Source organism: Peromyscus eremicus, chromosome 17 (genome assembly GCF_949786415.1).
Source record: "Peromyscus eremicus chromosome 17, PerEre_H2_v1, whole genome shotgun sequence".
NCBI classification, from domain to species: Eukaryota; Metazoa; Chordata; class Mammalia; order Rodentia; family Cricetidae; genus Peromyscus; species Peromyscus eremicus.
Window position 1 is genome coordinate 30,142,935 of NC_081433.1, and position 12,459 is coordinate 30,155,393.

The window sequence follows — 12,459 nt, forward strand, 5'->3', positions numbered from 1 at the left end:
CTTTTCATTCCTGCTCTTTGCTTTCTTCATCAGGGCCTTAGCACATTGATCATAGTTGTTGTGAATTCTTTGTCTTAGTTCTAGCATCCCTGCTGCTCTGGGCTGTTTTGTGGCTTATGTTTTTCTTTTTGTTATGTGTTTAATTTTTTTCATAGCCAGAAATGTATCAGGATAAAGGAACCGTTGGCTAGGCATATAGGAAATACTGTCTAATTGATTCCTTTTTCTGAATGGGTTGTCAGGTAAAATGAATGGGATGTGATTGGGGAAGAGGGGTGACAGGCATGAACATCCGAGGAGGGGCGCAGTGTGGTTCTGGGATGTGAGGCAGTGGATCTTTAGCTGTTCCAGTGTGGAATTCATTGAACCGTTCGTGTGCTGGCATCTAAATTTCTCTGTATTTGTTTAATTAGTGCTGTTGCTCACACTCATACAGAGTTTTGTTCTCAGTTGTTTGCTTAAAATGGACTGGCAGTTTGACATTGCTTAATGATAGAAATGACTAACCTGATTACTTAATGCTAGTGATTGTCTGAACTAATGTGTCCAGCTGTATGGTAGACTATTACACACTTAGTGGAGCTATTAGGAAATACAAATGCTCAGTGAAATCAAGACAAGCAATTAAAAGTGCAAATCTGTGACGCTGTGGACCTCAGTGTATGAGTTCACTTTGAATGGTAGATGTATTTGTTCTCATGGATCTTTTAGCCACTATTTTAATAGGCAGTATTTGCATTCTTTTTTTTTGCTATCTTTCTTGTATTGGTTTTGGCATTGTATAGTATTTTCTTTCCCAAACTATTATATAGTAAATTATTCCCCAAACTGCTTTGTCACTATTGTGCACTCTCCTAAAGAAGGGAAGGCTGAAATGTATAAAGTGGTTGAAAGTTTTTGAATGGGATTGATGAAGACATCCTAGCCCACTGAACACCACCTTCATGCGGCTCTTCACCTAGTGGCAGAGTTTGGTAGCTCAGTATATCAGCAAAGCGGAGGTCCTGACTTGGTTGGCTTGCTGTTTAAAAGCTGGGTGGATTTAGGACTGGGAAGTGAGTGTGATCTGGGTGCATGATGTGAAATTCTGAAATAATCAATAGTCAATATAAATATTATGTGAGAAAAGCTAAATAATAAAAATTCATAGACCATAGCTGATCAAGGTAGAACCTGTATTAATTTCATAATGATATAGATTTAAGTTGCATATTTTGTTTTTGATTTTTTTTATCATCATCTATAAAATCGGTGGTTCTGAGGCAGAAGGCTCAGCACTGCCATATGGGATTCAAGCTAAGCCTTAGGATAGCTTAGAAGGGAAATAGAGTTTATACTTTAGCATTTTGAAGACAGCAATGATGATTTTAACGTGGCGAATGTTACTCATTAGAAAGAGACTGCCTGAGTGTCTAAATAGTGATGGGTTTGAGAGCTTGAGGAGGATGCTTTTTTCCTGGGTACTTAAGAAGTCTTATATTTCTGCTTGTAGTTTGTAGTAATGCTTGTCACTAGAGCAGTGGTTCACAACCTGTGAGTTGCGACCCCTTTGGGGTTGTATGTCAGATAGCTTGCACATCAGATATTTACATTAAAATTCATAACAGCAGCAAAATTACAGTCATGAAGTAGCAACGGAATAATTGTTTGGTTGGGGTCACCACAGCACGAGGAACTCTATTAAGGGTGTCAGCATTAGGACAGTTGAGAACCAGTGATCTAGCTGAATTTCAGCCAAAATGAGTTAGTTTCTCTTCTTTAGCTGCAACACGTGCTCAGTGAAGCGTTTGTTCTTGCTACATATGTGAGTAGGCTGGGGTTCTCAGGGGATGCAGTTCTTTATTTATTGAGCAATATTTTCCCCTTCTAAATAAACAAGAAAACTTAAGAGTTTTAGGAACAATGCTTCCTTTACACCACTTACTGTATGTTGAGGCCGCTTTGTGTCAGTTTTTAACAGATAATACTTGGTCTACATAAACCATGGAAGGATTTATTCATTCGCCTCCTGTGATTTTCTTTTTAAAATTGTAGTCTGCCTTTCTCAGTCTTTAGACTTAACTGCAGTGCAGAGCCAGCATTTAACTTTGTTTTGATTTATATTATGTGGGACTTAATTTTTTATGAATTACTGGGCTTTATTTCCTGCTGTTCACTCAGAGCTGTTTATATCTTATTGATTCTACTACAATATACATTTTTGGATACAACCTACATTAAATGAATTTTAATATACACATAGTGAAAAAACTTCCTAGGTTTTATTTTTGGGTGACCCAAGTGAGTTGTGCCTTTAACATCTTACATTTTACATGTACTTGAGAAATGTCTTTTGTGGTTGTTGTTGTTTTAGCTTATTTACGGTAGGGTTTTCCCAGTGGTCCAGGAAGCAAAGCAGTGTGGTCTTACATAAGGAATATGCAATTTCTAGGTAGACAGTATCTCAAGGTCCATCTTTGTGACCACCAGCAAATATTTATGTTGGAGTTGTAGTACTCACTCTCTTTCTGGATTATTGGGAATATTCAATTTTTATATGTACATTGTATTCATGAGTGTGCACACATATATGTGCACATGGATGAATACATTGAACATGAGTTTATTTAATCTCTATTAGGTTTTATTATCACTTGATATATTTTGCTTTGTGTAAAGAAAAAGGTAGGGTAGGGCCCAGTGACATGGTTCACCGGGTCACAGCAGGTGTTGCCAGACCTGACTACCTGAGTTTGATTTCTTGAATTCCACATGGTGGAAAGAGAGGACTAATTCCACAGGTTGGTTGTCCTCTGCTCTCCATAGTCCGGCTGTGGCACACATGCTTGCACACCTGTGCACACAAAATAAATAAAATGAGGTGAGAGGTGATTAAGGAAGATGCTTAATATTGACTTCTGACTTCCACATGCATTGGCTTGTGCACCCACACATATGAATGCACACACACACACACACACACACACACACACACACACACATATTGAGGGAGTCCTTGTTATTTTTTTTTTTTCTGGAAAAGTCCTTTGGCAACATCTTCTAATTGGTTGTTAACTTTAAAGGAAAAATAAATGTGATTGAGCATAATGGGCAATTTGGTGGTAGGGTCTTTGCATACTAATTCCATTTTTTTTTTTTTTTGAGGCAGGATTTCTCTGTGTAGCCCTGACTCTCCTAGAACTCTCTCTGTAGACCAGACTGACCTTGAACTCACAGAGATCTGCCTGCCTTTGCTTCCTGAGTGCTGGGATTAAAGGCAGGTGCCACCACCGCCAGGCTTGCATACTCATTTTTAAATGCATATATAAAATGATATATATTAAAGTGTAGGAGATAACCACATTGAAATGTGTGTCTCAGAATATAATGTGATTTTTATGAGGTTTTCTAGCAAGAGTCCAGTAACAAGTTTGATAAATATTATGATTTCAAAATAGTGCTGAGTGTGAACAACACCTTGAGCTCTCAGGAACACCAGGAACAGAATAGCAAACAGTTATAATTTCTGTTGGTTGTAAAGACACAAAAACTGCTATTCACACTCCATTTTGTGCCCCTACTTAAAACTGAGATGTCACATTTTAGAGAGTTGTAAAAATGAGGGAACCCTCCCTCCCCCTGCAGAATTCACCTCTCCTGTAATACATCCATGGTAACTGTAGACTAAGTTTAAGGGCCTTCCTAGGATGTCTCACTTATGAACAGTACTAGTGATTTTAGCACTCTTTATAAAAAGAAAAACAAACCCCAAGTGATCATTATTAAGAGAAATGAGGCCAACGTGGTGACATACACTTGCAAGCACAGTATGTGGGCAAAACAAGTCAATTGATGCCAATTAGAGACCAGCCTGGGCTACAAAGTGAGTTCAGGGCCAGCCTGGGCACTTCAGGCCTGCCTGAGCTGTACCATAAGCCCTCCTCAAAAACTTAAATGGAAAAATGAAAAAGGAGGGATTTTTTTTTTTTTTTGGTTTTTTGAGACAGGGTTTCTCTGTGTAGCTTTGCGCCTTTCCTGGAACTCACTTGGTAGCCCAGGCTGGCCTCGAACTCACAGAGATCTGCCTGGCTCTGCCTCCCGAGTGCTGGGATTAAAGGCGTGCGCCACCACCGCCCGGCTAAAAAGGAGGGATTTAATATGGTGAATTAAATTAGTGCTCTATATCAGTGGATCACGTAATTGCATAGTTTAGTTGTTCATGTTAAAGCAAGCCAGCAGTTTAGAAACAAACCAGAAGATCCCAAGTCACTGAGTGTAATGAGCAGTAATTATATTTGTAGATGGTACATACTTGGTCATCCTTTTTATTTTTTATACTGTCTAAATTAAAACAATTCACAAGTTTTTCAAAATAATGATTATAGTACAAAGTTTATAGTTATTATAAACTTTCTAATGAGTGGGAGTGCTACCAAGTTGGCTTAGCAGGTAGTTAAAAAGGAGTTTAACTTCTGTGCTGTGCCCTGTGTTTCTGTGTGCTGCTCCTGGACTGAAGCACAGGATTTCTGCTTACTACCTGACTTGCTTTTCTGTTGGGAAGGTCAAACAGCCTTTGAGCAGGTGGTTATTTATGGAGGCAGAATGCAAGCACTAATGTGGTTAGGTGCTCTGCAGTAACTTAACCCTTAATTTGTCCATTTTTAATGTTTTTTTCATGTTAGTAATGCCAGGAAAGTGGTGTTGTTTGCTGTACTTATATTGGTTTCTTGTATCTTCTTTCTAATAGGTAACTGGATTAGATTTGAAATATCTGGGTTGCTTTCTTCACTTTCTTAGCAAAGACGTACATATAACTTACGTTATTGAAGAACATCTGGCACATTCTCCAAGCCATTTCTTACTGAAACAAGACAATCTCTGTTGTTTTAGTCAACAGAGATAGACATAGTAGAAATTGTTCAAGTTGTAATATTATGAAACCTCCTTGTTTTCTCAGACAACACCCCTGGCCCCAAAGTAAGAATTCAGTTGTGTTGAGATGAGTATAGCCCCCAAGAGTGGAGTCAGGCAGTGATGGCCAAGGAGCACAGGGCACCGAGGTCCAGGGACCTGATGCCTACACCTGCCTTTGTTCCTTACTAGAGGACGCAGTATTATTTCTTGACTTTCATCTGTTCTTTGTTAGATATCTTTTACTGTCGCCTCTTAATCGGCAGTTAACTGTTTTGCTCTGTGTGTGCATGTGTGTTGATTTTTTTTATTTGTGTATGTAAACATGGCTGTGTGTATGTGTGTTTAGAGACTAGTGAAAGATGCTGGTTGTCCTCTTCAGTCCCAACTCCACTTTGTTTTTGAGACAGGATCTCTCTTACTGACTAACCCACTGAAACTATAAGCAAGCCTCAATTAAATATTTTCTCTGTAAGAGTTGTCTTTGTCTTGGTCCTGGTGTCTCTTCATAGCAATAGAACACTAAGACACCCTCGGCCCCATTCTGTTATTTGTGAAGTGATAAAGGTAAAAAATTCAATAATATTGACCTTTATGAAGTAGAAATACACATGCACATCCATATCAGTGTGGTAATACCTGGCAGAGTGAACTTAAGGAAAAGACTATTTATTTTGGCCCGTGGCTTGATGGGTATTTTTCCAAGTCTAGAAGGCATGGTGACTTGCTCCATTTTCAGTGACTGAAGCCTGCAAACATCTTGCTTACATGGTATGGACCAAAAAGCAGAACACTCTGTAGTGTTTCCTACTTGAACCTTCTAAGTTACAGACTTCTTAATTCTTTCTTATGATAAACATATGGCACCTGTGTTGTTGGGTAGAATTAGTTTGGGTGTAGAATAATCTGTTGCAAATTGAAAGTAGCCACTGTGAATAGTAGTCATAGAAATAAAATCATCTTTACTGTTTTTTTTCTAATTATTGTCATACAGCCATTTTCTTAAGGGCCAAAGCCCCAACACATATCACTGTCTCACCATATATCACTGCTAAAATGTATTTGCTATAACGATCTGTCTTACTCTCTTTAGAAAGTAATGCCAAAAAAGATCATGATTTTGCCATTTCACAAACAAAACACTAATTATGTAACAATTTCTCACTTTGTCTGTGAATTTAGCATAATGTTTTCCATGTAGTGTAAGTACTCAAAACATTGGAAAAGTCTGAGATTTAAAGTAATAACTAGGTTTTCTTAAGTATAAATATTCTCTTATGTGCTTTCTATCAATGTTGTTGAAAGAGTTTTACCTGAAGAGATGGGAACAAAATTTGGCTTTCTTATCATTTGTAGTATAAATGTTTTCCATGTGTTAGTTAATTTAATGTTGCCAACATCTTTATAAGATTTTGTTTGAATTTTGTACATGAAAAAAGATCGGAGAAACAATTTCGATAAATCACAGTACATATAACTTCAGTCATATTTTGAAATTGTCATCAACTACTTTGCCAATTTTAAAAATTAATATATGCATTCTCTTTTTAAGATATATTTATTTTATATGTATGAGCGTTTGCCTGCATGTATATATGTGTATCAGATATAAATCTGGTGTCTAAGGTTAGAAAGGACATTGGATCACCTGGAACTGAAGTCAAGGGTGATTGTGTGCCACCATGTGAGTGCGGGGATCCAAACCTGGATCCCCTGAAAGAGCAACAAGTGCTCTTAATCAACAAACTTCTCTCTAGCTCTTTAATTCCATTTGTTACAGGTTGCATGATATTTTATTTCACAGACATTTGTTTGCTTACTTACTACAGTAAGTTCCATAGGCATAAAAGCATTTTCTCCCATTTGATTCCTGGGTTGAAATAAGGGTGGAAATTCATGATCATCGTTCTGTTTAAGAGACCATGAGGGACTGAGGAGAAGTTTAAGTCTTTGAGATATGCTTTAGAGATTGACTATTTCTCTATGTTGTCTCATATGTACCTAGCATGTGTGCATCTTGTTAAACTTCTGTTTATTTATTTTTTGCTTGTTTAGCTATATTTTAAACATAGGCCCACGTAAAAACCATGAATAATGCAGAAAATTATGTTCTCTCCTCTGCAAGACTGAGATCCTCAGATTGCATAACATCAGAATACTTGTTCTTAGGGGAGCTAGCATTTTCTGTATATTACCTCCTAACACATTTTCATTACGATTTGTCATTTTTATCACCTCACGGAAGCACTGTGTAAGGACAGGCACAGAACGAGTAGTCTAGATTATGATCCGAGTATTCAGCATTGCACCCTGCTCTCTCATGCTTGGTAGCCTTCCTGCTCCATGATAGCGAGCTTTTTTATTTTTCAGATGTGTTTTACATTTCATAAACTTACTCATTCAAGTGTGTAATTCAGTGATTTAGTAACTTTCAGGAATGGTGTATTCATCCCAGAAATAAGTTTTATAGCATTTATGTATTTCTAGTAAGAGACTCATACATATTTGTCATTCACTCTTATTCTGTTCCCCAGCCCCAGCTAATGGTTTCTTTACTATTGTATCTATAGATAGTTTTCTGGACACATGTCCTGGAATCACACACTATTGTATTCTCCGGTATCTGCTTTTAGTGAGTAGTTTTGGGGACTATCCCTATTAAATGTTTATGTGAATTTTGCCTGTTTCTTCCTCAACAGCATTCCATTTAGTGGATATGCTACATTTTCTTTATTCATTAAGCAATTAGTAGATGTTTAGGGTTTTGTGACACATAAGCACAAAAATCATGGTTTTAAAAATGTGTAAATTATTTCGAATGTCACAATAATTTGAATTAACATTCTCTTCTACTGACAATCTGTGATACCTCAGTTGATACATGAAACCAGGTCCCTTGAGTTAGAACTAATATTGAGTTTATTTTCCATTGTGTTAAAATGATTTTTAATGGAATTTCCTTTTGAACATTTCCATCTCCGCAATTGTGTTCTTGATTGATAGTTAATATTTCTGTAATCAGGAGCTTCTATTTCTGCAATCAGTAGCTTCAAGTTTATTGTTCGTATGTTGATGCTTTTAAAATAGACTCATTAAAAACTTGTTTTTCTGACCTAGTTTGCTTATGCATGTTGTAAGTTGATAAATAATTTGTCTAACATATGTCTTGAAATAAATTATAGTAATTTCTTAATAGAATATCTTACTATAAAAGTTTACTTTTGCTTAAATATTCTCCATTATAAAATTTGCTTGATATGTGCAACATAAATACCCATATTACATAAAGGCTAAGTAGTACATTTAACTGCTTCTTGATAAGTAATGATGCATTTGTCTCTGTAGAGTAAGCTATTGGTGTGCTACCCAACATGCTGGAAAATGGGCTTGTCTAGTGTCCTGCCTTGATGGGTTGGAATTACTCAGAAAGAATTTACTTATTTCTCCTAGTTTTCACCTTTGTGTTATGGGGAGACAATGAGACCACATTAAAAAAGAAAAGTTTCAATTTTTGTTACCTGTGTGATAAATTGTCATTGACACTCAGTAATGACAATATAATACTTCCTATTCTAATAAGGTAAGACACATTTTATTTGACTTAGGTAGAGTAAGCAACATTTGCATACTTTCTATTGTTTCCTTGGGTTTTTCTGGTTGTTAAGCCCCAGGTGCCCTGTAGTAAGTAACTGCTGACTTTATGAGAGGGTGAAGATGCTTGAGAAAAGACCTTTGTAAGTGACTGCTCAGCTCATTCTGAGTGGAGAGTAGAACACAAGGAAGGCGACGTACTGTATTCTAATAGTAGGTTCAGAGATGAATACTGAAAAAGCAGAGAAAGAGTAGAGCTCTTCTTGTCTGTTCTGTAGTGGCTAATTTTTTCTGCTTTAGAAATTTATAATTAGTGATATGCATGCACACACGTGCACAAACACACACATACTTACTTTTAGAAATTTGCTTATGACATACTGTTGTAACTTAAAGAGTGTAGGTCTCAGAAAGGAAGCTGTCATGAATTACCTCCTGAGCTGCTTTTTAGTAGAGTGATAGCATCACAGTCTGAAGTGGGAGGAAAGGAGCTTTCAGTTCCCTTCAGTCCCCAAGGAGAGGAGAGTTGTTGAATTGGGTCATGCAGCTGTGCAACAGGGTGCTGAAGTGAGAGACCCAGTTCCCACATTAGAATTTCAGCATATCGTAGGCAGCTTTATGGGGTCAGCAGACCCTAAGTTGTAAAACATAAAGGGAGCTTCCAACTCTTACATGTTTGCAGGGGGTGAGGTTTAAGCTCATCACCATTTGATCTAGGCTTTATATTAGGAGTCACGGGGCAGGAAGGCACTAGATAAAATGTCAAAGTTGTCTTTGGCATGGTATCGGGAAGCTGGGCTTGCCAGCCGTGGCAAGTGGGAGGGAGAGACCTCAGCTCTGTGTAGGAGCCGTAATGCCATGTTGGAGAATATTAAAGTGTGTTGCATTTTTTCCTACTGTTTTTGTTAACACTTCAAAGATGTGTTTGATTAAATAAAATTAACCTGCTAGCAAGAGGCTGAGTCAGCAAGTAGCTGACAGGAAGTGGTAAGGAGGAACCACTTGTAGCAAGGGTTATTTAAGTGGGGGCAGAGAGAAGGACGCTGAGTTTTTTGGAAAGATTAGCTACTTGCTATTCAGCTTCTCTGAGGGAGCAGAATTCCACATTAAGGGTTGAATTGTGAGTTCTTTAGATGTAGATAAAGTTTCCCTTAGTAGCTTTGAAAGAGTCAGTGCCTGAGAGAACAGAATCCCCTCAGGCTGCGGCCCTTGCAGCCAAAGCCCTTGCTTAAGGGACAGCCACTGTAGATAATAAAAAAGATAACAACAGTGCCATGTCATGTATTGCTTATCACCCTGGAGCACACTGATTGTCTGCACAGGTTGCTCAGTGATCTCTAGGAATCTGCTTGTCTTTGCCTTCCAACACTGGAGTTAGGACATGCGGCACACCATGCCTTACACATTATGTGTGTGTTACATTTCTGAATTCTCCTGCTTGTATCCTAGCATTGTATTTGCTGAGCCATCTCCCAGAACCTCCTTACATTTTTAACTTTCCTCCATATTTATTGAGTACTACAAGTTATGGATTCACCCTAGGTTTCTATCAACGAATGAATGATAAACATGCACACATGTACACACACACATACAGTATGGTGTTCTTCAGATACTAAGAGCAGTATTACATCGTCTGTGGGAGAATGGAACTGGGAATTAGTACATTAGTCAAATTAATCCAGATTCACAAAGATAAATTCCACCTCACCCCCCTCCCCACTCTCCTGTGTCTGGTTTCTTGTTTTATAAAACATGAACATAGAAGAGGGAACTATTTGGAACAGGAAGCAAACTGTCCAGAGATAGGGCAGGAATCAGCATAGCGGGTTAGCTATCATCAAAGTACATGATATATTTAAATGAAAATATCACTTGAAAGCCATCACTTTGTATCATGAAAATATGCTAATGCAAAAATTTAAATTGTATTAGCCACGGCTGGCAAGCCCAGCTTCCCGATACCATGCCAAAGACAACTTTGACATTTTATCTAGTGCCTTCCTGCCCCGTGACTCCTAATATAAAGCCTAGATGAAATACAAACATAACTTTGTGAAATACTTTGCCATAAAATACTAATGCAAATTAAAATGTTGAGATAATTTTTCTTTATTTCAGAGGTGTACACACATGGACATGTATAAGAGAAAATGAGAATTAATACCAGAATCTGGCCAGAGAATAGTGAGTCTCACATTTTAACACACAAATACAGTGTAGATAGCTTTGAGGCAGTATTGTTATTGGAGCCCAAAGCATCAATAATTCATCTGCCAGATGACACAGACTGATGAGTGTTTCTTTAAAAAATTCCATATTTTGTAATGAGAAAACTATGTATGATTGCAGTTCCACTTTCTTTCAAAGCATGGATAGGTAAAAGTTTTATATGTCTTTTCTTTTTCTTCTTTTGCCCTAGCATCTGCACCATAGTGTTTGCCACGTTGTAGAATGTCAATAAGAAAAATGCATTTCATTTGTAGAATTCTGAAGGATTATTTTAATTTCATAGCAGTGAAATTTGTAGAAGTGTATTGTTGAAAGGGATTTGGTTAAGTCATAAACTTTGAACATTTTAGGAAAACACTTGAGCACTATTGTGTGTTTTGTTTGTTTTTTTAAAAGCAAATATAACTTATTTCGTCTCTTTGTCATTGAGTAGAAATTATTCAGTTGCTGAAGATTTTTTCATTGGTGATTAGGTCAGATAATGAGGGTGCTGTTCCATAAGGTGGACAGCACAGGGAAACCTAGATTCCATCCTTGTTTCCTTCAGCACAGGTCTGAGCAGAATACTTATTAAGATGGGTGAATATTTTTGTGGTGAGTAGTTGATGGATCTTGCCTTTGAAATCTTGAAACCTTAAAACAACCTCAAAGCCATCCAGCGATGCCAAGGCTGTTTGAGGCTATGTAATATGAGAAGCCACATACAGTGCTGTCTTGGAACCCAGTTTTGAGAATGTGTGTGTGGGGGTCAGATGCCCCCCTTCCACTCATGTTTTTACCTTTCCATGCTCTCTTCAAGCATACACAGCAGAACTAGAACTTTAATTTCTAAATGGCAAGTAAACCTCTCTGTAGCTAGAGTTTTCCTGCCTGGCCCACAGTCAGGACAAATCTCTCTCACCCACGAATCCCACAGCTGCTCAGACCCAACCAAGTAAACACAGAGACTTATATTGCTTACAAACTGTGTAGCCGTGGCAGGATTCTTGCTAACTGTTCTTATATCTTACATTAATCCATTTCTATAAATCTATACCTTGCTAAGTGGCTCATGACTTACTGGCATGTTCACATGCTGCTTGTCATGGCAGAGGCTGACAGTGTCTCCCTGACTTGGCCTTCCACTTCCCAGAATTCTCCTCTCTCCTTGTCCCACCTATACGTCCTGCCTGGCCACTGGCCAATCAGTGTTTTATTTATACAGAACAATGTCCACAGCACCTCTCTGTCACATTTAAGGTTTTAAAAATTTCGGTTATGTCTGTAAATTGCCTGTTTTAAAGAGTAAACATCTCGATATTGTTAGGAGGCCCTTCTCCATGGACCACTCTTGTTTCATGTTCCTCCATACCTGAGCACAATTGTGAACAGGTTTGGTGGTGTGCTGTCTCTGCAAGGACAGTATTATATAAAGTGCTGTGAAGTTTGGGGTAGCAGCTCCCTCCTGGCCAGAGGGTAGAATTACTTCTCCATAAAAACAGAAACTTTTTTTTTTCTTTCCAGGGTAAATGTTGGGAAGATTGCTAGCAATTCCTTTAAAACCTTGGTGTTTCCACAAGAGGGGGAAGGTGCTTCAGTTAGTAAAGCAGCTGTTGTAGGAGCATAAGGAGTTGAGTTCCACTCTGCAGCACCTAGGCAAGTCTGAGTGTGGACCCGCACACCTGTGTCCCAGGTATTGGTGATCAGGAAATGGGACGGTGTATGGAGCATCAGCCAACCAAGCTGACTTATGAGCTCCAGACTCGG

The 12,459-nt window shown here is 38.1% G+C and overlaps 1 protein-coding gene across 4 annotated transcripts in view; it reads left to right on the plus strand.

Annotated features, from left to right (window-relative positions):
* Tusc3 (tumor suppressor candidate 3) overlaps nt 1-12,459 on the plus strand; it is a 169,715-nt gene that overhangs the window by 41,364 nt on the left and 115,892 nt on the right. Inside the window, exon 1 of one of the 4 annotated variants that reach the window (XM_059244218.1) lies at nt 5,570-5,661. The exons of the other annotated variants lie outside the window; for them this stretch is intronic. Within the exon in view, the coding sequence (XP_059100201.1) occupies nt 5,659-5,661 (3 nt within the window). The 5' untranslated portion in view covers nt 5,570-5,658. Of the gene's footprint in view, nt 1-5,569; nt 5,662-12,459 lie in introns of those variants that run through there. 4 annotated transcript variants of the gene reach the window in all.